The following is a 27,326-nucleotide window of genomic DNA, read 5'->3' as shown; positions in this document are numbered from 1 at the left end:
TTCTGTCTTAAAGGGATATCATCATTATGAGAACAGTGGGAGCCAGTTGCTATTCTTCTGAATACAAGCTGTTCTGCAGTACTTGGCAGTGGCCACTACATATTGAATGGAGCCGCGCTCTGCAGCTCCTTTCCACATGTTTATATCTGACTGCTGTTAGAGATGTTTTCAACTGATTGATAGTGGAGACCGAGTGACAGACTTCTCCAATCTCGTATTGATGACCCTATCACATGAGTCACCAATATGATGTGAATGGACAATTCCTTTGAAAGGTTATTCCTATCTTCATAGATAGATATTGTTGCATAATGCCTGTAAAAACAAGCACTTTTACAATTTACTGCTTATTTGCAGCTGCTCTTAAAGTACCAACAACTTTCCTTTTGTTTACAGCTCATTGCCTAGGAGACCGACCGCCATTGTTTTTAGGCACTGCACTGAAGCTTCAAAAAACAGTGCTTAAAAGCTCAATAGAAAACAGCTTGTAAGCATTTGTTCATGTTCAGCCTAGCAGCAGTGGTCGTCTCCAAGGCTACGAGCTGTCAAGAAAAGAAAGGTAATATCTCAAGAACAGCTGAAAATTGTAATAATGGCTCACAGAAGGACATGAGTAAAAAAAAAAAACCACAGAAAAAAACAGCCTTACCAACTCCAGGTCAGATTACCAATCCACTAGCAGGATGCAGCAGCCCTATGATAAAGGCAGGGGCAGCGCAGGTGCAAAATACTGATGGAGCAACCACTCACACACCTAACCATTTCATGGAGGGGGTTGTTTCCTAGTATTAAAAATGCACACCGATCAGGCTTGCATAGGGCGCCAGTCACGCAGGTATGTGTGAAGCAGTGTCTGGCTTAAAGTTTATCACTATATAAGTGCAGCCCACAAGACAGACACCCCAATTCACCCAACCAACATTAAAGGGCTTGGCTGCAACCTGCAAAAAATTGGAAAAATGTTCAATAAATGCGTACTTTGGCCAAAATATCGACCAATACCTATTTTAAACATTATTTTTCATCTTTTTAGTGCCCAGTTTTCAATTTTTTTGCAGAAAACTCGTGTCTGCAGAGTTAATTCGATAACTATCCAATAAAGTTTTAAAAAAAAAAGTTATCCATAGTGTCATATCAGTTTTACACTTCTGCATTTTTTTCCCTTATTCTTCTAGGAATCCATGTTTTCTGATGAAACCTTACCACATGTAACCTCACCACTGCAGTCTTTGAGTCGACTTCTGTACGATGAACTTATAAAATCCATCCTCAAAATTATTGAGAAATTGGATCTATCGTTGCAAAAGCAAGAGCCTGGGCAAGAGGTGAGAATTTCTATTTAGGGGTTCTTTAGTCTTTAACTGGTTTGTATTTTTGGGAGGTTGGAAATGCTCATTTATAGTACAAAGACTCATATAGTGACAACTTATTTCATAGCACCGTACACAGTTTATCACTCACATCAATTCTCAGCAATAGGGTCCTACATTGCGTTCAAGAAAGTCGCAACTTGCCCACAGAGGATTGCTGGCAGGACACAGACCATGTTGTTCCAGTATTCCAGCTTCCTTTTAACATAATAGAAAAAAATAGAAGTTAAAAAAAAAATGTAAGTAAGAAAAAATTAAAATATATAAAGCTAAATAAAGAAAAAAAAAAGGCAATGACCTATTACCTAACACTTTTATCCAACGCACTCACACCATTACAGACTTTTCTATGGGACGAATGCATTTTACATGCATGCATGTAATAATGTGTCCATATCACAGAATCCATGATGAATGAAATCTACCGTATTTTCCGGAGTATAAGACGACTGGGTGTATAAGACGACCCCCAACTTTTCCAGTTAAAATATAGAGTTAGGAAAATACTCGCCGTATAAGACTACCCCTCTTCTAACGCACATACGGTAAAAAAAAAAAAAAAAAAAATCAGATTTGATTTCAATATGGTAATTTTAAAGTGATTAACCTTACCGGCGATTGGCTTGTTGTTGTATACAAATCTTGCTTGGATTGGTCAGCTCTCCCTGCCTGCCCAGCTCTCCCTGTCTCCTAGACTATCAGCACATGCGTGCCTGCGCCGCTTCACTGCAGTCCTCAGGAGCGAGATCTGAGAGGCAGAGAAGGAGGTAATACAAGGGCGGGCCAGACTAGTGAAAGAGGCGTGTTTTTCTGGGCACAGCACCGCTCTTTCTCTTTTTTCCATACCCCGGGTGTCCCGGACGCCTGCAGCTTGCTTCACTTACACCTTCCCGGTGAGGCGCCCACTCACCTCGTCACTGCAGTCCTCAGGAGCGAGATCAGAGAGGCAGAGAAGGAGTACCAGTAATAGGATACAAGGGCAGGCCAGAGGGATGTGCTACCGCTCTTGATAGTCTTGGAGACAGGGAGGGCTTATAAATTACCATAAATACCGTATTTTTCGGATTAGAAGACGCACCGGACCATAAGACGCACCTAGGTTTTAGAGGAGGAAAATAGAAAAAAATGTAAGCAAAAAATGTGTTCACGATGCACTTTTAAGGGGGAGGGGGTCTGCTGCTGACACTGTTATAGGGGTAAAGTCCCCCAATTCTGACAATATCCCCCATCCTGGTATATATGCCCCCCCCCTTCCTTTTATACGTGGCCCCCATCCTGATATGCCTGGCATACCTCCATCCTGGTATGCATGGCACCCCTCATCCTTATCCTGGTATGCATTGCACCCCTCATCCCTATCCTGGTATGCATGGCACCCCTCATCCCTGTCCTGGTTTGCATGGCACCCCTCATCCCTGTCCTGGTATGCATGGCACCCTCATCCCTGTCCTGGTATGCATGGCACCCCTCATCCCTGTCCTGGTATGCATGGCACCCCTCATCCCTGTCCTGGTATGCATGGCACCCCTCATCCCTGTCCTGGTATGCATGGCACCCCTTATCTTTATCCTGGTATGTATGGCCCCCTCACCTTTATCCTATTATGTATGCCTACTCATCCTTATTTTGGTATGCATGGTCCCCCTAATCCCCATCATGCTGCACATAAAAAAACAAAACACTCCTACTCAACTTTCTTTTCTCCTCCAGTTCTGCCCGGACTGATCTCGCCATGTGAGCCGCGCGTGGCGTCACTACCATGTTCGGTTCACAAGGAGAGATCAGCTGCCGGAAGTCACTGCTCCCGACGCCGGGACTGTGTGCTTGGGGAGCAGTGACTTCATGCTCCTTAATAGCCGGCACACAGCGTAGCTGCAGCGCGGCTCCTGCTGCTGCCGGGCGATCGCGTGTGCCCGCTCTTAAAGGGCATGAATATTCACCCCTCTCCACGCCCATGGGCGTGGAGAGAGGTTGAATATTGATGCCCTTTAACAGCGGGCACAGGAGATTCCGGCAGCAGCAGGAACCGCGCTGTGGCTACACTGTGTCCCGCTATTAAGGAGCATGAATATTCAGTGCTCCCCACGCCACATGGGCGTGGGGAGAAGTGAATATTCATTTTCTTTAGCAGCGGGGACAGTGTAGGCTGCAGCAGGTGGCTGCTGCCTCCTGTGCCCCGCTCCTCCGCCGCTACTGCTCCCCTCAGACCCCTCACATCATATATATTCGGACTACAAGGGTATACGCCCTATAAGATGACACCCGGCGTATAAGACGACTCCTGACTTTTGAGAAGATTTTCAGGGGTTAAAAAGTCGTCTTATACGCCGGAAAAGACTGTACATGAATTGCTGCTCTTTGCCAATTTTTGTCTCTGTCTAACCCCATCCCTTTTTGCTTTTTTCGCCTGTAATTAACATTTCAGTACATGGATGCTTTTCCCCATTTAAACTCTGCTCTGATCTACACTAGAGGCAGATCCAGCCAAATGTGGTGCACAATATTTATCTGGTAAATGGGCATCCGGAAATCAATATTATAGTTCTCAGAGTCCGTCAGGTGTCTGTCATGAGACAGATCTGGAACTGTCATAATTTTTTGTTGTTCTGCTATAATGGAACAGACATATAACATGAAGATGTGAACAGGCTAGGGAGCCAGCTCTCCTTCACTATAAGCCCCAGTTTTTCACTTAATGAATATGCCGCAGTCATTGTTGTTATTATAGTGGGAGTTACAAAGATTTGCTGCAGTCACTGTAAGGGCTCCTGCACACAACAGATTATATCTAACGAGTGCAATCCTTGGTTTTCAGGGATAGCACTCGTACCCATGGTACACTTAGGTCTCTACACATGTTCGATGTTTTCTGCGGACCGATTATTCTGATCAGACTTGCCATCAGTTTTTCTCAGACGTGGAAAGAAAAAATTTTTTTTTCTCTACTCTGTCAGTTAGTGAAAACCGGACTGCACTCTGATAACATCCGAGTGCGGTCTGATTTTTTTCACGGATACATAGACTTGCATTGCCAATTTTGATCCAACACTCATATCAAAATCGGACATGTCTCCCATTTTTTCCGTGGACCGCTCAGTCCAAGGAAAACATGAAAAATAGAAAATTTAATAGAAATCTGTTATATCAAAGCAGTTTTAGCTTTACAGTGTCAGCGGAGGGGAGGATAGAGAGGGGAACATCCTAGGCCAGATTGTCGGAACGCTGTATCGCTGCGATAATCAGTCATTTTTCTTCCTGTGCATGACAAAGTCTAGTGTACTAAGTACAATTTTCTCCTACATTTCAGGATCTGGAGGATCAACTAAGCTATTTAGTAATTGCAACATCAGATCCAGCAGCTAACCTTTATCCTACGAAGCCAAAAGATTTTACAGCATTTGTTAATCTGGTAGACTTTTGCAGGTAAATTTTATATAAACTTCAAGTAGAAAGTATTAAAATGACATCACTCTCTAATGCTCTGCTTTTTAACTTCTGGCTTAGCGGAATAATCATTCAGGATGCTAGGCTGCAGTCTCAGTGATTGATTTATTATGCACTATGTGTTATAGCACTGACATATTTGGTAGCCCTAAATAATACAGCAGGTGAAATAAGTATTGAATACATCAGCAATTTTCTAATTAAAGGGAACCTGTCACCAGAAAAAAACACTATGAACCTGCAGAGATGTGGTCAATCTGTAGGTAAAAGAAGATGTTGCGTTCTTAGCTTAAAATATCTTTCTCGGAGCCTTCATTGGGGACACAGGAAACCAGGGGTGTATGCTGCTGCCGCTAAGAGGCTGACACTATGCACAGAAAAAGTTAGCTCCTTCCCAGTAGTATAAACCCCCAACCAGAGCTAAAGCAATCAGTTAGTGTGAAACCAGTAGGAGAAGCAACCTGAAATAAAACAGACTGGCCTAACAGAAGTATTAGGAAAAGGACGGGAGCTGTGTCCCCCAATGAAGAGATTTTACGGTAAGAGCCCAAAATCTTCTTTCTTCTATCGCTTCATTGGAGCCACACAGGAAACCATGGGGTGTCCGAAAGCAGTCCCCACGGACTAGAAAACCAAGGACAAGACAAAGGCATGAGAAGAGGCGAGAATCTCAGGTCGGAAACCGGTTGCTGTAATATGCAAAACATTTCTGCTCAGGCCCAAAAAAAACGTCAGAGGTGGAAGAAAGCATTCTGTAGAACCTGAAAGGTATAAATGGATAACTGCAAAACAGCTTAGAGAGCTGCTAAGAGGCCTGAAGAGAAATGGTGCAGGAGGTCCTTGTCCCAGATGAAGAGAACAAAAAGAAAGCTAAGGAGGTCTGACCTATGTCAATATGCGTCCAGACTCTTAGAGCGGATACTGACTCGAAGGAAAATATGAGGAGTCTCCAGACGCAAATGGGGAATCTGAGCGTCTGAAGAAACTGTACTTGACAGAAAAAAACACTGAAACACACTCTGACCAGATATATATCTAAGAGACCAATAGGAGGACGAGAAGGAGGAGAACAGAGCAAGGATGACTAAAAAGGGAAGCGAAGAGAGAACCCTGTAGTGTTACACACCAGATGCGGGCCCACCCAAGGCACACTGGAGGCCGCTAAAGATTTAGTAAGCGTGTGCACCCCACAGGAGAACTCGAACAATGAAACGGAAAACTGTTTTTTCTGAAAGGAAAGTAGAATCCTTGCCCCTAGGGGGCTAAGGAAAAGAACTAAACTCATGCTCCGACAATCAGGAGGAAGAAGGGGAAAATAAGAGGGTTCCCCTACCTACATAGATCGTAATTACGCCGTGATCGGAGGAAACAAACAGGCCGTAAAGCTGAATTAGTCAGAACGAAGCAGTAAATATGATGGATTTGGAAAAAAACGGATATACAAGTTTCCAGGAAAAAACTGTAAGAAAGTAGACAGCCTCCCTGCTATAAGAAGGCAGGAGAAAAAGAGAGTGGGACTCGAGTGAAAGCAACTGCAAAAGTGTTGGAGAACAATCGCTGAGTCGCGGAATATTGTGATGAGATGAAACGATCAGCGGTAAGGAGACCCAACAATGGCGATATGGTCAGCGATGCTCAATCAATCGGAGGAGAGACCCCCTGAGAAACACCTGGTGCAGGTAACTGGAAAAATAGAGGCAGACTTGCCGACACAACCAGCAGGGCACGGTAGATGATACTGTGTACTTCGGGATCAGACTTAGCCAGGGATTCGGTAAGTTGAAAGGATTTATCCAACAGAAACAGCGTTGGACCGGAGTCATAAACTAATCACCGGAAAGGAAGAAAACCGAATTATGAGGGTATGTGCACACGATGTGGTTTTTATGCGCTTCCGCGGCGTTTTTTCCGCCGCATTACCATTTCTAACGCGATTCCGTGGCAAATTCGCGCCCATTGACTTGCATTGAATCGCAGCAAACCCCAGGTAGAATATCTATACCTGCGGAATTGTTGCGTTTCAATGAAAATCAATAGACGCGGAATCGCGCTGTGGGTGGTACCCGGGTCCGGAGAGTAGGCTGCTACTCCTCTCATCCGACCGCTGCTCTGGCTGATAACAGCGAGAGCAGCGTGGATGGGAGGAGAAGCAGTCTGCTCTTCCCAGCCCGCGTGCCCGCGGTAGTAAAAGGTAAAGAATAGAAAAATAAAAATAAAAAAATCTTTTATACTCACCTGTCCGGCGGCCCCCGGTGTCGTCCTGGTCCCCGGCGTCCAGCGTTACACTGCAGGGTGCGGGCTCGCGCCCGCAGTGTGCCGGGCTGCCAGTACCTGCCGTGACGTCACGAATCAGCTGATGGTCACGTGACCATCAGCTGATCGCTGCTGAAACTTATCAGCTGATGGTCACATGACCGTCATCTGATTCTCACCCTGAGAACATTTGCAAGAATGTTCCCACGGTAGTTAGCTCACTACGGCTGATCAGCTGATCTTCAGCTGATCAACCCCAGTGACCTCCTGCAGCGGCATGTATACTGACAAGGGGTGATTTTACACCCCTGTCAGTATACATTGCTGTCTTCTACAGAAGTGAAATCAGTGATGGCTGATGTCACTGCTGTAGAAGTGACCCAGATCGCCGTGGGACACTCGGGAGATCGAGGGCTTCGCGGAGGCGTGTAATAAATAAAATTGTAGAAATGTTTGTGTTTTATTTCATTAAAATACTTTACTTTATTCTGGCTGTGTCTTTTATTGAAAAGGCGGTGACTATATTTTACTATGCGGTTAGTAAGGGGGGCGTCTTATAGACGCCCTCCATTTACTAACCTGGCCTTCACGTCAGCCGCCAATACAAGGCTGACATGAACCCCAATCCCATTACCCCACTTCCACCACTACAGGGCAGTGGGAAGAGCAAGGCTAAGCGCCAGATTTGGCGCATCTTATGGATGCGCCATTTCTGGGACTGCTGAGGGGTGATATTCATAGCCGCGGAGGGGGCTAGTATCCATGGCCCCTTCCCGGGCTATTAATATCAGCCCGCAGCTGGTTAAATATTATAGGGGGACCCCACGTCAATTTTTTTCTGGGGTCCCCCTATAATCTAGCCAGTAAAGGCTAAAGAAAAAGCTGTGGGCTGATATTAATCGCCAAGGAACATTGTTGGCTAATGGCCCCTTCCGCGGCTACTAATATCAGCCCTCAGCGGTCGGCTTCCCTCTGCTGCTTCTAAAAATGATGCGGGAGCCCATGCCATTTTTTTTTTTTTTTTTTTTTAGTTTTAGGCTCTGTTACCACGATCTGGACATAGCAGTGCTTTGGACACAAATTTTTCCTTCGTCCAAAACTTTGCATTCTATTGAACGCAGGTAAATCCATATGTGTTCACTGAAGCATGCGGATTTACCGCATTCATTATTTCTAGTGGTCAAATTTCTGTTGCGGAGACTAGTGACTCCGCAAGAGAATTTGACATGCTGCGATCCTGTGTTCTGCATGTCAGTGTCCACGGGTGATTCGCAGCCTCTGATGCACACATAGTGGACATGGGATTTCTAGAGATTCCATCCACTATGCTGTAACATCTGGACGCTGCAGGTTTGACGCTGTATAAACACGCAGCTCAAACCTGCAGCTGCTCCTGACCGTGGCCACGTACCCAAACTCACCCACAGCTTGTCAATTTCTGTAGCTGACACGCTAGTCTCTGCTGCAAATTTTGACCGATTTGAAGTGTCACTATATGCTTTGGATTCACATGTACCGACAACAGAAGTGCAGCGTTAAAACACCGCGATTTGGACGCAACATAAATATGTTGTGTCCTAAGCGCTGCTGAGTGCTGATCGGAGGATGTAGTGGTTAACGAACCAGCTGCGAAATGTTAATTATGGCCAGGGAAAATGTTTGCAAAATGGCACCTTCCCAAGCTAAAACTAACAGCTCACAGCAGTCACATAAATTACATGAATAGAAATGCTAATGAAGATTTGGTAAATGGGACTAGCTGACACCTAGCTCCTTTGTTTGGTTATCTCAAGGTGTCAATCAGACCTTTTCATGACCAAACTTAATTAAAGTAAAGAGTTAAATAAACACACAGACACAATGTAAACACTTTATTTGAATTACAGCAGACACATTCTTTAATCATTTTAATTGAACCAATATACTCATCCCAGTTCTATGGTAATCTAGGGGTTTAAGCAATGTCCCACCAAATAACTTTATTTAGCTCCAAAGAGCATTCATTGATGTACAAAAACGCTTCAAAAAATGCATGTAAAAACGCGTCAAAAACATGCAAAAACCACATGTAAATCCGCATGCGTTTTTTCTGCCAGGGAGTGGCAAAAACGCTCACGAAATTTCTGCTTCAAATCCGCATAGTGCGCACATACCCGGAGTGACTCGTCTTTGTGATGTTCGAAAATCGATCCAGGGTCGGAGAGGCTCCCATATTCTTGACTGTAGCTTGCTAAGAGTCAGTGTTAACCGGTCTCTGTAAGAAAGAGGGGAAAGTACCAACAAACAGACGTAAGGCTGATGTGATGAGATCACTCTAGGCCCTTTGGACCGCTGTATGAGCAACCATGAGGATCATGGTAGATGTAGGATCTGACTCACTGGACAGTGAGCAGAGCACTAGAAAACACTGCTGTTATCAACAGTATGGGTCATATGGTGGGTCTAACTCCCTAGTTAGAGAGTAGAAACCGAGACTGCACTGTAGACTGTAATGTGGCTCTTGGGAGATTGAGGTCCCGACTTTCACCAGATGGTTCTGACTTGCTGAATAGCGGTACAGGTAATTTGGGTCACTGCTGCAACCGGTTATATAGTACGAGATAGATGGTGTGTGTGATTTACTGGACTTTGGGCAAGGCATTCACACTGCACCTGCGATCGGCCATTCAGTACGTGGAGGATGAACGTGTCTGACTCACTGGAAAGTGGGCAGGAAAAACGTGGACTGCTGCTGCAATTAGCCATGAGGAACATGGTAGATAGTCCGTTTGACTCACTGGATAGAGGACAGGAAACACAGACCGCTGCTGCAATCAACTGCGTTTGTGGTAGATGGTGCGTCCAACAATGAATAGTGGACAGGAAACGTGGACCGCTGCTGCTCTCTACCCTGTGGTACGTGGTAGAAGGTGCATCTGACTCACTGGATAGTGGACAGGAATCATGGACCGCTGTTGCAGTCAACCGGGGGAACGTGGTAGATGGTGCGACTGACTCACTGGATTGTGGACAGGAGATATGTACTGCTGCTATTGACCATGAGATACATGGTAAATGGTGCTTCTGACTCACCGGGTAGTGAGCAGAACACTAGAGTCGCTGCAATTGACCATGAAATACGTGGCAAAAGGACCATCTGATTCACTGGACAGTGGTCAGAAAACGTGCAGCTAAAAAGAAAGTATAAAATGTACATATGCAAGGACTATTGACAAGAACCTATGCTCCATTTTAATTACTTTTTTTTTATAAGTAAAGACTGGATGCTGGTGGGAGGGGGGGCTAGGTAAAAGGGAACCTCTATAACATCGGGGACTGGCCCGACCACTGCGGTGGCAGCTGTACCTCTTCCCAGGTTGCGTGTAAACCGTCAACAGGGGAAGATGGCATCGGGGAGGGAAAGAGCGTGTTCCAGCTGCAGGAGTAGGAAGCAGGGTGGCATGGGGCTGCAGTTTTGAACGCCACGGCTTAAAAACAAATAACACACAACCCCATTGAGCTACCCAGAACTAAGGTTCCGCTCTCCAGTAAGAAGGCGGAAATCTAATAATAAGAAAACACTGCATCCTATTTAAAAGTTGACTGTGATGGGATCCTGTTGATCCTATAATTATCTATATCTATTTTATTAGGAACCTACCCCTAATATTCCTGGGACCTATGGAGAGGGATACCTGTCCTGAAGGCCCTGGTGTCCATCTTCGCATCACAATGGGAGAAGACGGTCATCAGGCGTCCTGAGGCTGTCTGTCGGGCGGCAGGAGGGTACTGGTTCCGTCTTCCTGCCCTGCACGTCAGGCTCTGGGGGCGCGCGTGGCAGGGATATGTGTGGCCCTTGAGGATCTCCTGACGCCGTCTGGCTCTGGTGGGCGAGCGGGCAGGTGTGGGGGGCAGGACCGTCCTTCAGATCACCTGAACACTCTTCATATGTTAAGGGGTTAGGGTCCTGCTCAATAGACATATGAGGATACGGGGTGGCAGTTCACGCTGAACTCAGTTTCTACGTGGGAGTACAGTGTGACTGTTCACACTCTATCCCTCCGGAGGTAGAAGAACTTTCTGAAAAAGAAAAGTGGGAGACGTTACTGGAAAACTATGAAAACTAAGGTAGATATGGGTCTAGTAAAAGACCCGTGTCCACCTCCTACTGACACTAAGCTAAACTGATCGGTTTGGCTCCAGTTGGGGGTGTATACTACTGGTGAAGAGCTAATTTTTTTTTTTTGTTCATAGTGTCTGCCTCCTAGTGGCAGCAGCTTACACCCATAGTTTCCTGTGTCCCCCAATGAAGTGATAGAGAAATAGCGTTACAGCCCGGCTCCCACACTTGGTCGAATGCTACAGGGAGAAAATGAACTTTATTCTACCTGGCAGCATTTGGGTTTCAGTCACGAGGCCGGCGCTTGTTCGGTCACTGTTCTGAGTATAGCGAGAAATGGCTGTAATCGCGCCCCCTTACCTGACTGACATTCGCTCTGCATTGGGGCCGGCTGTCACTATATACTTCTAATCTATTAACTTGTTCAAGAGAATATAGTGGGGAGAATAATCAGAGTGCTACCACAGCAGATGACGATTATACTAGATGTAGCAGTCAATATGATGCTGTGCGAATGCATTCTGGGATTGATAGCGGTACATACTGGAATAAAATTTTAGGAAGAAATCTGGGAATCTAGATTTTGAGAAAAATAAAGGAAAGCGGAGACTTAAATGTAGGAAAGTATGTACACTATCTATGAAGGCAGTGTAGTTTGATAGAAAAACAGGTAGGGCATGCAGGGATGGCAAAAAATAATTTTAACAACTGCCGCTGGAGCTCCTACATCACTGACTTGATTTATGTTGAGCTCGGAGCTCTGGAGACGCAGCAGAAACTCTTGCTCCTGTGATAAAATAGGCAGGGAAATGTGTTACCTTAGAACGCAGCAACTCTTAGCTGTTCTGCTTGTATGCTCCCCTGTCATAAGTACTTTATGCTTCATCCCCCCACCTCCTGGCCAGGAGCTGTGGTAAATGCCCACCATGAACTGGAGCTGCTGTGCATAGTTGGACACAACCATTGCACAGTACATAGCAGGGACACATTTATAAGATTATCTCAGCACAGGAACATTTTTTTTAACACATTCAATTGTTTAACCCCCTAATGACCACTAATATGTCATTTTATTGGCCTGAAATATAAGTGAATAACCCCGATGGGTGACAGTCCAGCAGCTGTCAGTTGTGCACCATAGCTGACAACTTACTGCAATAGCCATGATCAATGTTGGCACTGACCATGGCCGTTTGACCGCTTAGATTCTGCTTTTAATAGGGACTACAGCATCTAGATGGTTAGCAGAGTATGGGTGCACTCTTTTTAACCTCATTAGCAACCTGAGATTATGATTGTGTGGTCCTGATGTTTGCCTTGGCAATTCACAGCCAAATAATGGCCTTAGAGTCTGCCGGCTATAGTGACCTGTTCAGAAGTTTGCATTATTTAGGTATTAAAAAATAAATGTTTTCATTCTTGTCATACCATTTTGCATTAATTCCTGAAAAGCACCTGAAGGGTTAATAAACTACCTGACAGCAGTTTTGAATATGTTTAGGGGCTCTATTTTTAAAATGGTATAACTTTTGGGGGATTCCAATATATAAGTCCCCTAAAGTCACTTCAAAATTGAATAGGTCCCTATAAAAGTAGGTTTTGTAAATTTCCTTGAAAAAAATGAAAAATTGCTGCAACATTTTAAATTTTCTAAAATGTTAAGAAAATAAAACAACATTTTACAAATGGTGCTGATGTAAAGCTGACATGAGGGAAATGTTATTTATTAATGTTTTTGTGTGGTATGACTATCTGGATTAAAAGGAAAATCATTGCACATTTTTTTTTTAATTTTTGTAAAATTTCTGATATTTTTGTAAATAAACACAAAACATATCAACCTAAATTTACCATGATCATAAAGTGCAATGTGTCACAAAAAACAATCTGCAAATCACTGAGCTATGTTGAAGCGTTCCAGAGTTATTACAACATAAAGTGACGCTGGTCAGATTTAAAACATTTGGACCGGTCACTAAGGGGTTAAAATGTACCTTGTTCGTGGGACAACGCCTTTAAGGCTATATTGTTGGAAAAATGTAAAGACGTATTGCTCTTGGAGAACAGAGGGAGGATAAAACCAAACCTGGCAGCAGTGGGAACGTTAAAGCAGAATATCTACCTAAGGCCACAGCTACACTATCAGTATTTGGTCAGTATTCCGTCAGTATTTTTTCTCAGGAGTGGGAGCCTAAACCAGGAGTGGGTGATAAATGCAGAATTGGTGACTTGTTTCTATTATACCTTTTCTCTGATTGTTCCTCACCTGGTTTTGTCTCCCACTCCTGAGAAAAAATGCTGACTGAATACTGACGAAATACTGATAGTGGGGCCGTGGTCTAAGTGTTAATTTTTCTTTGTCTATGTGATAGGATACCCATGTTTTGAGGGGGCTTTTGGTTCTATTACATTTTTTAAGCTACAACTTTAGAAATAATGCAAAATAAAGTGTGAATTCTGTTTTTTAGTGTAATCCTTTTTGTTCTGTTTTCCTTGAAGTGAAATAATACCAAATAAAAAACTGGAATTTTTTGAGGCTTGGGTTTATGTGCTTGGCTATGAATTAGTTTTAAAGTCCACACGGCTACCCCTGATAAGCGGCTTTTACAGGCTGTTGTCTATCGTAATGAAAAATGCTAAGAAATTGAAATATTTTGAGGTAAGCGTAACTTAAATTATTTTTTAAATATATTTTTGTTTCATTTCTCCTTTTTTTTTTGTTATGTTTTACTATGAAATTATTGTGGTAGGACTGTAACAAACAAGTACACTTTCACAGGAATTTGAGTGGTCATTGTTCTTGGCAAATAAAACAATGGCTGTGACACAAGTGCACAGGTAAAACTCGTAAATTACTGATGGCGATTTAGAATGACTAAATATATAAATCCTGGATGAACTATTAAACTAGTCTATATATTTGGGGTAGATATACCTTCCGCATAGCTAGTAGAGATGAGTGAATCTGGTCCAGCAGCCAGTTCGTGGCCTGTGGCTGCCGCTCGCGTGGGAAGCCGTGTGCAGGGCTTCCGTCCATCGGCCACATACTACTGACTCGGTGCCTGGGCTAGGGTCCGGCAAATCATTTCTAATGGCTAGTCAACTGCTTTTACGCTCACATGTTTTATTTATGGACAATTGCTGCAGTCTCCTGAATTTCTCCCCACATGTGAATCTTAATATCACATGCTGTTAACACTGTATTTTATTTTTTTTATTTTAATATTGAAGTTGAATTTTTGAAACTGTTACTACTTGTTCTTGTAGGGCGTCAATACAAAAAGTTCTGGTAAATGGCCACAAAATTCAGAAAAGCTTTCTTGCTTTGCATTGTTTGTGAAATTTGGTAAAGAGGTAAGATATTCATGTTTCACAATGTATTTTGGTTAAGTGTTTCCACTAAAATGTAAAATACCGTTTGTCTCCTGAATATTTTGATACTGGATTTCCATTTGGTAATGCATGTCACCGTATACAAAGATATTTATTTGTAACCTGCATTAAGAATTGCAGCCCACGTCATCATATCGTATACATTGGACTGCGTTCTCCACTACAAAGACTATTTTTATGATATGGAACTATAAGTGCAATGATGAGTGCACAAGGCCTTTTAGAGATATTGGCATTTTTCAACTTTACCATTTCTGCCTTTGCGAATAACTAAAGCCATTTTGCTTATGGATTTTGAATTGGCTTTGTAGCACGTAATGGTTCATCTTGTTTCATCTTTTCCACGAAAAAAAAAAAGATACTTGTTTTTTTTTTTCCCTCAAGTTATTAATTTCTTGGTTTATGACCATTTTTACATTTTTGGGTGGTCACTTTCTTGTTTTCCTGATTCCTATTTACTTTTATACATTTATATATTTTGTTTTATTAATGTTTTGCAGTTTTAATAGCAATGCCATTTTTAAACTAGGTATCTGCCAAGATGAAGCAATTTAAGGATGAGCTTTTGGCATCTTGTTTAACCTTAATCCTTTCTCTGCCTCATGATATTATCATGCTTGATATGAAAGCCTTCATCCCATCATTACAAGTAAGCCATAGCTTTTTCTACCTGACCATATGGTAGTATAATATTAGAATTTTATTTTGCACAATAATTATGTAGAACTGTACTCCGTTAATCTATTTTTTTAAACCATTTAAAAGGAACAGGAATCAAAGCAAAACAGTATTGCACATTCACTTACTGCCCGCCCCTCACCATTCTATTGTACCGCTGCATGTGTTTCTCACCAGTCTCCTTGCTTCTTCATTCGGTTAAGGGGGACATGTGACTGCTGTAATGTTATTCACGTGCTGTTCTGCTGCAGCCAATTAGTGGCTGCTGATTAATTGCACTGGTCACATGATGTCTTTTGCCGGAAGAAGAAATGAGTACAAAAAAAACCAAAGGGGGTTCAGTAAATATATAGATTCATTTTAGACCACCATGGACCCATTTAAAAAAAATAATTGACAACTCCTTTAAAACCCCAGTTGAAGATAATAAGTCTTCTAGTATCTGAATGTGAAATACTTGCATGAAAAAGAACAAAAAAACAGTAGCAAAGCTCAACAATTAGGCATACACGCTTTAAAGGGAACCTGCCGCCTGATTCCTGTTGCTAGAACAGTGGCTCCTTGAAATGCTCCAGACTTTAACCCCTTTACCCCCTAAGGTTGTTTGCACATTAATGACCAGGCCAATTTTTACAATTCTGACCACTGTCACTTTATGAGGTAATAACTCTGGAACATTTCAACGAATCCCTGTGATTGTTTTTTCGTTATATATTGTACTTCATGATAGTGGTAAAATTTATTCGATATGACTTGCTTTTATTTGTGAAAAAATCAAAATTTGACAAATGTAGAAAATTTCGCAATTTTCAAACTTTGAGTTTTCATGCCCTTAAATCAGAGAGATATGTCACACAAAATAGTTAATAAATAACATTTCTCACATGTCTACTTTACATCAGCACAATTTTGGAACCAAAATTCTTGTTTGTTAGCAAGTTATAAGGGTTAAAAGTTGACCAGCGATTTCTCATTTTTCCAACAAAATTTACAAAACCATTTTACTCTGTCGCCTCATTGGGGGACACAGGACCATGGTGTTATGCTGCTGTCCACTAGGAGGCGACACTATGCATAATCTGAAAAAGATTAACCGTGACTCCTCCTCTGCAGTTATACACCCCTGGACGGCATCAGCCTTCTCCAGTTTTTGCTTAGTGTCGAATAGGAGGCACACCTAAATCTTTTACTCCGTTTTCACCGACGGGATTACAGATAAAGAAAAGTGGGTCTACTGCGAGACTCCCGGCATGGCTCCTTCCTCGGCCCCTTATTATGGGGTGCACAGTTGAAGTTGAGATGGCTATTCCCCATGTCGCTCCTTCCCCAGCCCCTCGGGTGCTGGTTCGAAGTTGAGACCCCCTCCTTCCCCAATTCCTTTTGGTTTCTGGGTTGAGGTCGAGGCGAGGATATAGCCCCCTGATGGTGACATCACCTCCCTAATCCCCCCTGCTGGGGGTATTAGGTTGAACGCCTCAGGTAGGGCCTGTACAGGCTGCAGCTCCCAGCAGCCAGCACACTACGGCTGAATCCAGGGACCCCAGCCCTGCTGCGGGCTCCTGTCGGGGCCGGGGGAGTGCAGGCAGAACACAACAGAGGCACAGGCCTCCCTGCGCCCTGTTTCTGCGGCAGCACCAGCTCTACGGTTCCTCAGGGGGACTCTTCACAGGGCCCCCCCTTCCGCTTATACCCACCGCTATCCTGCCTTTAAATCCGGGGTGGTCCGGTTCAGATCCGGCTCCCTCCCGGACTTCCGCGCTGGCCTGCAGTCCCTTTGGGCATCAGGCATCTAATTTAGGCCGCGGCTTCGGCCTAGCCGAAGCCGCCACCTCCTCTCCCCGGCCCGCCCCCCCCAGATGACAAATATGACACTCTACATTGTCATAGAGGGGGCGGATCGAGACTGAAAGGGCGCGATTTCACACAGTTCTGCCGCCCTTTTCAGCTCTCCGCCCCCCTTCTTTCTTAACTTTACTCCGGCGGCCATTATCTGCTGCAGGATAAGGGAAGACCAGCCAGTCTCCGGGGGGGCACAGGACTGTGGATCTTCGGCGCTGGACCTAGGGGCGCACTGGTGGGATAAAATCACAGCTGGAGTTCTTCCTCCGCTGTGAGTCCAGGCTCCAGGCTCCTCTGCATAGCCACCCCTGTAGGGCCCTCTGCATAGCCACCCCAGTGCACTATGCCGGGCTCAAGGTCCAAGAGAACCAGGCAAGACTGCTATTATGCACTCTGTACAGCCTGCAGCAATACTCTCCCAAGTGGCAGCACGTACCCGCACTGCCAGGATTGCATCCAGACTACTGTGCCAGAGCCCCAAGAAGCCCCTGCCAATGCTTCGGTGTCTAATGCCATGCCGGAATGGGTCACTCAGATGTCGCAATCTATGACGCAGTCTATAGATAACCTAACCTCCACATTGCTTCAGGCTCTGCAGAGTCATGCCTCTGCTATGAATGCTACCCAGAAAAGGGAAGGCTCGACTCAGGGACATGACGACCCGGGCACATCCATGTCTAGGTCAGGACGCAAGCGGACCCACAGGTCATATTCATGTGCGTCATCCCATAGCACGCGGTCATCCCCTTCTAGGGAGAGACATCGTAGTTCTAGGTCATCTAGACCGTCCCCTACCAGGGACAGACAATGCAGTTCTCCGCAGCGATCCTCGACCAGAGAAGGCCTCCACCCTGGTTCACCCAGCAGGAGACGCCTTAGCGATACACAGGATTCGGAAGGCATGGAAACTGAAGGGTCTCTGATCCCAATCCCCCCTAGCAATACAGCGCTAGTTGTGGACGTAATCTCGTCCATCCATCGGGTGCTGGACATTTCTGATCTGCCCCCGGAGGCACCACAACACAAGATTTCCTTTGAAGGAGTTCTGAAGCCGCCTAAGGTGTTCTTTGACCACCCAGAGTTTAAGTCGATCCTTAAAAAGCAGTTCTCACAGCCTGAGAAGAAGTTTACCAATCGCAAATATCTGGAGGCGCGGTACCCCTTCCCACAGGAGACAACCAAGGAATGGACAGATCCACCCGAAGTGGATCCCCCAGTCTCTAGGCTAGCAGCACAGTCACTCCTTTCACTGCCAGATAACTCAACCCTCAGGGACACAGCAGACCGGCAGGTAGAACGCATGGCTCTTTCAATTTTCGAGGCCGCAGGGGCCTCCCTGGCTCCCACGTTCGCTTCAGTTTGGGCTGCCAAGGCCATCCTGACTTGGGCCCAAAATTTACAAGCTGGCCTCCAAGTATCTGCTCCTGAGCTGTCGGACCATCTGCAGATTACATGCTTCATGCAGCTCTGGATTCTGCAAGGGGTGCAGCCGGGATAGCATCAAACGCCATCACGATTCGGCGTATCCTCTGGCTGCGGGAATGGAAAGCAGACGCAGCCTCAAAGAAGTCCCTCACACACCTCCCGTACCTCAGTGGTCGACTTTTTGGTGAACAGTTGGACATAATGATATCCAACGCCACCGCGGGTAAGAGTGCCTCTCTCCCCCAACTGAAGCCCAAACACACTTACAAGAAGCGTAACCAAACTCTATTCCGATCCTTTCGGTACTCTTCGGGCTGGTCCGTCTGGCGGCCAGCGCAAAATAGCAGCCGCTCCCTACGCAGGGACAACTCGCGGTCGACGCAAAAGTCGGACAAGACCTGGCAGTCAAAAGCAGGCCAGTCAAAATTCAAAGGAGGAAAATCTCAGACTTCCTTCTCATCATGACTCACGGACTCCGGAAGACACCCCACCTGTAGGCGGCCGACTTTTGCTCTTTCATCAAGTCTGCCTACCTATTACAGAAGACAGGTGGGTCAGGGAACTAGTGTCTTCGGGATACAAGATAGTTCACTTCCAACCCACCAAACAGACTTTCTTTCTGTTCCCCCCAAAACCGCCAGCCAAGGCTTGTGCCTTCCGCCAAGCGGTCTTCTCGCTTCTTCAAGCAGGAGTCATAGTACCGATCCCGGTGGCCGAGTGCTTCCGAGGGTTCTACTCCAATTTATTCGTAGTCCCCAAGAAAGGAGGCAGCGTACGGCCCATACTGGACCTAAAACAGCTCGAGAAATATGTACGGGAACGTCACTTCCGCATGGAGTCCCTTCGGTCCATCATTGCGTCCATGGAAAAGGGAGAATTTCTCGCTTCCATAGACATACAAGACGCATATTTGCATATACCAATTGCATCCGCCGATCAGAGATTTCTCAGGTTTGCAATCGACCAGGACCACTACCAGTTCGTGGCTATCCCGTTCGGACTCGCCACGGCTCCCAGAGTGTTTACCAAAGTCATGGCAGCCACTATGGACATCCTGCACTCCAGAGGCATAGTAGTCTTTCCATACCTGGATGATCTCCTTATCAAGGCTCCCACCTTCAAGGACTGCGAGCTCAGCGTCTCAATCACAATCGACACTCTGAGTCGCCTGGGCTGGTTAGTCAACCTACAAAAGTCATCACCAACCCCGAGTCAGTCTCTGACCTTCCTGGTAATGCTATTCAACACCTTCAGGGTTCTAGTGCTCCTTCCCAAGGACAAGGCACTGCCTCTCCATCTAGGAGTTCGCACTCTCCTCAGCAAACCCCCTCGATCTCTCCGGTTTGCCATGAGAGTCCTCGGCAGGATGGTGGCGGCAATAGAAGCGATCCCATTTGCCCAGCCTAACCTCAGGCCTCTCCAACTAGCCATCCTCAAGTCATGGGACAGGAACCCTTATTCTCTCGACAGGGAGTTCCAGCTGACGTCGTCAACCAGGAGATCCCTGCACTGGTGGCTCAAGCCAACCTCACTAACAAAGGGGAAATCCTTTTTCACGGGTCAATGGAAGGTTCTGACCACCGACGCGAGCCTGACGGGTTGGGGTACGGTGCACCTACACCACAGAGCACAGGGTAAGTGGTCCCCAGCGGAAGCGGCCATGCCCATCAACATCTTGGAAATTCGTGCCATCCTCCTGGCATTGAGAGCCTTCCATCACTTACTAGCAGCCTCTCACATCAGAGTACAGTCGGACAATGCCACGGCTGTGGCATATGTGAATCACCAAGGGGGGACCCGCAGTGCCCAGGCGATGCGAGAAGTGACACACATTCTCCACTGGGCGGAAGACACAGGTTCGGTTCTCTCTGCGGTCCACATTCCGGGTGTGGAGAACTGGGAAGCAGACTTCCTCAGCCGGCAAGGAATGGACTCGGGAGAGTGGTCTCTCCATCCCGAAGTTTTTCGACAGATCTGCCATCGCTGGGGGACTCCGAACGTGGACCTAATGGCATCCCACTTCAATGCCAAGGTCTCCAACTTCATGGCCAGAACTCACGACCCGCGGGCGCTAGGAGCGGACGCCCTGGTTCAGGACTGGACCCAGTTCCAGCTCCTGTACATTTTTCCACCTCTCCCCCTGATATCCAGAGTGGTGAGGAAGATCAAGCAAGAGGGAGTTCCAACCATCCTAATCGCACCGGACTAGCCCAGACATACATGGTACGCCGACATCGTACAGCTCACAGCAGACGTCCCCTGGAGTCTCCCCGACCGCCCGGATCTTCTGTCACAAGGCCCGTTCTACCACCAGAACTCAGGGGCCCTCATTTTGACGGCGTGACCATTGAGACCTGGGTTCTAACCCAGTCTGGGTTCTTGCCGGACGTCATTGGAACCATGGTCAGGGCACGGAAGCTAACCTCTGCTAAGATTTATTACCGTACCTGGAAAGTCTTCTTTACCTGGTGCGAATCTCGTGGCCAGACCCCATTCCTTTATTCCCTCCCCAGGGTATTTGGGTTTCTCCAATCGGGTCTGGAGGCCAGACTGTCCCTGGCCTCCCTTAAGAGCCAGGTGTCATCTCTCTCAGTGCTTTTTCAGAGGTGCATTGCTAACAAGCCGCAAGCAAGGACATTTCTTGAGGAGGTTTCCCGATTGGTTCCCCCCTACAGACGACCACTAGAAACGTGGGTCCTCAACCTGGTGCTGACAGCATTGCAGGAAACACCATTTGAACCCCTTAGGGAAGTCCCACTTCGCCTTCTATCCCAGAAAGTGGTTTTCCTGGTGGCAATCACCTCGCTACGCAGGGTGTCTGAACTGACAGCACTGTCCTGCAGATGGCCCTTCCTGGCTTTTTACCAGGACAAGGTAGTTCTCCGTACGGTCCCATCCTTCCTTCCGAAGGTCGTGTCCAACTTCCACCTCAATGAGGAAATTTCACTGCCATCCCTCTGTCCGGTCCCGGTTCATAGAGTGGAGAAGGCTCTGCATACGCTTGACCTTGTCAGGGCATTGCGTATCTAAGTGTCTAGGACTGCGCCCTTCCGGAAGTCTGATTCTCTTTTCCTTCTTCTGGAATTTTCCATTTTCACACTGGGAAATGGGTAAAAATGGCACCAAAATTTGTCACACAATTTTTTGCTGAATGTAGAAATACCCCATATGTGGCTGTATAGTACTGCTTAGCCACACCGTGAGACTCGGGAGGGAGGGACTGAGCGCTATCTGCCTCCTGAAGCGCAGATTTTCCCAGAATAGTATGCAGACTCCATATACACGGTTCCTACGTAATTCAGGTGAACCCCCGAGGGATCCATTCACTATAATGAGGCAGCAGAGTTAGGCTTCTTTCACATATCAGTGTGTCCGGTACATGTGGTGACAGTTTCCACACCTACCGGAGACGCTGACAAACGTAGACCAAATTAATGGGTCTGTGCACTTGTCAGTGTTTTTTTCCACAGACCGTGTGCCCATGGGCAAAACACGTTGACATGTCCATTTTTTTTTTTTTGTGCTGCACGGGTCACAAAACGTCCCACACTGATGACACACGGATCACATCCGTGTGTCATCAGTGTGACACGTACTGGCGCCTGGGAATCAGAGTACAGTTAGCGTTGTTCCCAAGCGCTGGGTGCTGAATACAGCCCTCATCATTGTCCCCTGCTTGCGCTGCGATCAACGTGAGCAAAAGACAATGATGAGAGTAGTATTCCACTCCCGTTGTGTCCTGGTGTAAAAATAAGAATAAAATAAAAAAATCCTTATACTCACCTATCCAAAGATGTCCCCCGCTGTAATCCACCTGACCGCTCATGCAGAGGAGCCGGGGAGAATGACTCGCTCCAGCGAACGAGCGCCTGAGCTGCGCTGAGCTCAGTGAGTGACAGGACACCGCTCATCTGGACTCCATCTGGCCTCTGTTTAGCAGTGTCCTTTTTTTCAGAGGTTCACAAAACTGTGGCCAACGGCACTTTTATGCACGCCTAATAAAAAGATGGACATCGTGGGATCACAGGCCAAACGGCGTCCACCGTGCCTCCATCTGCCTCATTACTGGGAATCTTCCTCTGGGGGTACCACCTGAATTGTGCAGGATAAATGTGAGCCGAGACATGGGAGGCAGGATGAACAAATCAGCAGCAAGTGAAGAATTTTTTTACGCCGTTTTTATTTATTTTTTACGCCGTTCCTCGTGCTGTATAAGTGATTAGACGACTTTATTCTCCGTGTTGGTCTGATTACAGCGATACCAGATTTATATCCGGTTTTTATGATTGTCAGCTGCCACACTAAAAAGTGTTTGTTGTTTTTTTGCAAAGATTAGTTTTTACATCTCCATATTTTGAGAGCTATAATTTTTCCATATTTCGTCCGACAGAGTCATGTAAGGGCTTGTTTTTTGGAGGACAAGTAGACGTTTTTAATAGTACCTTTTTTAGGCACGTGACATTTTTTGATCACTTTCTTTTCCTTTTTTTTGGGAGGCAGAATAAACAACCAACTTTTTTTTTTTTTTTCTGCTGATGGAGCTGTATCATGGCTTGTTTTTTGTGGGACAAGATGACATTTTCAGCGGTACCATTTTTATTTCCATTCCTCTTTTTGTTCGGCGGTATGATGATAAAGCAACATTTTTTGCTTAGTTTTTTATTTCTTTTTTTGCAGTTTCACTAAAGGGGTTAAATAGTGGGACAGTTTTACTTTCTGCTGTCTGATCGCAGTTATACGGTATCACAGTGTAGGTTCACTGCTATACATTATAACCCGTCTACGCATGCACTACGCAAGATCAAACTAACTTGCTGGTGCCTAGTGACCCGGATGTCGTCATGACGACATCTGGTCACAATGGCAACGATTGGGACCCCGTGCTGATAGCGCGGGGTCTTGGATCCAAGAGCAGAGGGGCTTTTGTCCCTCTGCTCACTCGCTAAATGCTGCATTTAGGGGGTTAAACTGCCTTGCCTGGCACTGAGTGCCAGTTGTCACCTGTCAAAATCAGCTGACACCCAGCGGCGATCGCACCCACACAGCCTGTGTGTGGGCGCAATCGCCTGTGCGTAATATGTACCTGGTCCATAAGGCCCAGGGCACAGAGACATATTGTTATGCACAATGTCAGAAAGGGGTTAAAGTCCAGCTGGAGACCAGACTAGTCTATCCCCGTCCTTGGCCGGTTTCTCCCAGCCTTGGTGAATGATGGTCCTCTTGCTATGGATCTCCAAAGGGGTTTTCCCATGGACAAATGTTAATTTTAATCAATGGCTGTGTCTGACCATGTATGAAACACGGTCTGATCATACCACAGCTCCTGGGCAGGAGAGGAGACAAAAGACCATACAGATATTACAGCAGGGGATCGCAGGGGATTCATTTTGTGAGCTAGTATATTGTTCAAAAACAAGCAGTGACATCTTTTACCTCAGAAAATGAATCCCCTGCGATCCCCTGCTGTAATGTCTGTATACTCTTTTGCTTCCTCCCCTGCCCAGGAGATGTGGTATGATCAGACCATGTTCCTGCACGGTCAGACACAAACATTCATTTTAATGCACCTTTGTCCTTGGGGAAACCCTTTTAAAGTATGTTTTCTCTGAAAGCTGGAACATTTCAGAGATGGTTAACCTTGCTGCAGTTGTGCAGTCAGGCTGTGATTCATGCTTACTGCAGTTTTGGCAGCGTGAATATGGTGACAAGTTCCCTTTAAGTGTTGGAGATAATTGTTTTTTATCTTTAAATTGCATCTGTTTTGTATACATTGCATAGATTTTATTAAAATTGACAATAATGCATATGCAAGGATATTACATTATGTTTCCATTATATACAGACTGCCTTTAAATTAGGCTTGAGCTCCCCACAACTTGCAGACGCTGGCCTTGATGCACTTGAAGATTGGTCATCTCGAATTCCTCCAGATACAATGGAGCTATACTACAAAGACATTCTACCATCTCTAAATGGCTACTTGACAGACACATCATCCACAGGTATGAACTTTATTTTGATTGCATTTTGTACAGGTAATTTATTGTCTTCAATCTCGCGCACATCTCAGTTTGAGATACTTGTCTGCATAGCCTGCTTTGGAGCGCAAGACTTTTTTGAAAGATACTCCTATATTTCAATTTCTATTTCTGTCTTTTGTGACACCAAGCTGAATAACCTACCTGAACCGTATAAAGCAAAATATGTTCTACATGATTGATGCGATTTTCTCAAAGCTTGATTTTTTTTTTATCACTTCGTAGTATAACTAAAGACAGAATTAATGGAATGACATAACATTTAGTTCATCATTAAAAGGATGTATTCAAGGAACCACAATTTGGTTGCTGCTATCATGCAACTTTGACTTTGGTGACTCCAAATTTTTTTTGTACATTGGCGTGACATTAGGTTCCTGCCTTACAATTTTAGAAAGATCTTCTCAACTTTCTAAATTACAATAGTAGATGATATTGGACCCATTGTAACACCTGCCTACAAAATAAAATTCAAGGTGCCAAAGCTTAGAGTGCGCAGATTAAATCGCCTTAATCCCCATTGGCCTGAGAAGGTAACATGTATTAAATGTTTATATATCCTGTTAGGAAATTGTGATTTAATGCAGAGAGGTCTTCTGCTTAGGATTCCGCTCTCTTGGCCAGAGTAGACAGTGGTTACAAATAACTTCTCTTGCTCTGGGGCTACTGGCATTACACAGACCTGTCCTGTCTGGCCTTACACAGACCTTTTTCACCTTTTTAATTTAATACATAATACTAGGTTTTCCCACAATTACATTTAATCACTGGAGTTCCCTCCGGATAGGGGAGACTCTTTGTGATTTGCTTTATTGTCAAAATACCCTTTAACAAAGCAAGTAATGTCCAAAATGGCCTATCTTAAATGCAAAAATGAGTAACAAGCTGCAACTTTATGGCACCTCTAAGTCAATTGGGCAATTAATCACTAATCTGTATTGTGCAAACTTTGACTTGGCAGTTCAGAGTGTTGGATGTTCTTTAATGCAGGCATGGACTTTTTCTTCATTTCACAGATTATTGTAAAGAGTAGAGAACCTTCAAGATGAGATCAGAGAAAAAAAATGGCTTGTATGTGTGAGATTTACTGAACCTGTCAATTTTTTTTGGGATGATTTTAATTAGACTAAATGTTTTACTCTGTCGCCTCATTGGGGGACACAGGACCTTGGGTGTTATGCTGCTGTCCACTAGGAGGCGACACTATGCTTATCTGAAAAAGATTAAGCGTGGCTCCTCCTCTGCAGTATACACCCCCTGACGGCGTCAGCCATGTTCAGTTTTTGCTTAGTGTCGCAAGGAGGCACACCTCAGACCTTCACTCGTCCCTCGCTTCAGCACGGGATTACAGATGAAGAAAAGAGGGTCTCTAAATAGACCCCCGGCATGGCTCCTTCCTCTGCCCCCTCCTAGGAGTGCACAGTTGAAGTTGAGATGGCGTAGCCACCATGCTGCTCCTTCTCCGGCCCCTCGGGTCTTGGTCCGAAGTTGAGGCGAGGACAAAGCCCCCTGACAGGTGACAGCGGCACCCTCCCTAATCCCCCCTGGGGGTATTAGGTTGAGACACCATCAGGTAGGGCCTGGATGGCAGCATCTGCAGCTCTCGCCAGCCAGCACACTGCAGCCGAGAACCAGCAGCAATACAGGAACCCCAGCTTGATCTGCGGGACCCTGTAGGAGCCGGGGGGAGTGCAGGCAGCCATGGCACACACAGGCACAGGCCTTCACAGGCCCTGCACCTGCGGCAGCTTTTCATGTTAAGCGCCTAAGGGGGACTCTTTTCAGAGACCCCCTTACACTTATGTCCCCACCGCCATTCTGCCTTTCAATCCGGGGGGTCCGTTTCTGATCCGACCCCCCCCCCCCCCGGACTACCGCGCTGGCCTGGAGCCCTTTTGGACATAGAAAACAAATTTACACCGCGGCTTCGGCCTTGCCGAAGCCGCCGCCCATTTTCCGCCCCCGGCCCGCCCCCCGGATGACGACTTTGACTCACTGCGGTGTCAGACAGGGGGCGGATCTAGGCTGCAGGGCGCGCATCTCCATAGAAACTGCCGCCCTTGCAGCGTTCCGCCCCCCCTTCTCCTTCATCTCTGCAAGCAGGAGAAGAGCTACGCCGGCCATATTAAGCTGCAGGACGCATACAGGCCAGCCAAGTCTCCGGGGAGGCACAGGACCAGGCTCTTTCAGCGCTGTTCACAGGGGCACATTGGTGGGGTAAGTTCACAGTCTGAGTTACCTCAGCTGTGAATTTTATTACTCTGTATCCTCCTCTGCACAGTTAGCTCCCTTGCATAGCCAGTCCAGGTGCACCATGCCGGGCTCAAAGTCTAAGAAAACCAGGCAGGACTGCTTTTACTCTTTCTGTACAGCCTGCAGTAATGCTCTTCCCAGCGGCAGCACATATCCGCATTGCAAGGATTGTGCTCAGACTACTGTGCCGGAGTCCCAAGTAGCCCCTACCAACCCTTCAGTGTCTAACATACCTCGACTGTGAATGCTACCCAACAAAGGGAAAGCCGGACTCGGTCACACACTGACCCAGGCACATCCATGTCAAGGTCAGGACGCAAGCGCACCCATAGGTCACGCTCATCTGCGTCATCCCATAGCACATGGTCATCCCTGTCTAGGGAGAGATACTTTAGTCACAGGTCATCTACACCAGAGGTCCCCAACCGCCGGTCCGTTGACCAGGACCGGGCCGTTGGGGTTTTTCAGCCGGTCCGCGGCGCCGCTGACCAGGGCCGGCGTCAGCACCCGGGCAAATGCCGGGGCTCTGAGCAG

At 46.1% G+C, this 27,326-nt stretch overlaps 1 protein-coding gene across 1 annotated transcript in view; it reads left to right on the top strand.

Annotated features, from left to right (window-relative positions):
• The window catches only part of PRKDC (protein kinase, DNA-activated, catalytic subunit), a 427,433-nt gene that overhangs the window by 69,798 nt on the left and 330,309 nt on the right, over window positions 1–27,326 (top strand). The window contains exons 16-21 of the mRNA XM_073679277.1: window positions 1,176–1,325; window positions 4,678–4,793; window positions 13,666–13,825; window positions 14,434–14,520; window positions 15,089–15,208; window positions 24,344–24,503. Coding sequence (XP_073535378.1) covers window positions 1,176–1,325; window positions 4,678–4,793; window positions 13,666–13,825; window positions 14,434–14,520; window positions 15,089–15,208; window positions 24,344–24,503 — 793 coding nt within the window. The remainder of the gene's footprint in view (window positions 1–1,175; window positions 1,326–4,677; window positions 4,794–13,665; window positions 13,826–14,433; window positions 14,521–15,088; window positions 15,209–24,343; window positions 24,504–27,326) is intronic.

Source organism: Phyllobates terribilis, unplaced genomic scaffold, assembly GCF_046119375.1.
Source record: "Phyllobates terribilis strain yellow unplaced genomic scaffold, ASM4611937v1 Scaffold_4__5_contigs__length_816908805, whole genome shotgun sequence".
NCBI classification, from domain to species: Eukaryota; Metazoa; Chordata; class Amphibia; order Anura; family Dendrobatidae; genus Phyllobates; species Phyllobates terribilis.
Note: the sequence above shows the minus strand (reverse complement) of the source record. Positions and strands in the feature narration are given on the sequence as shown.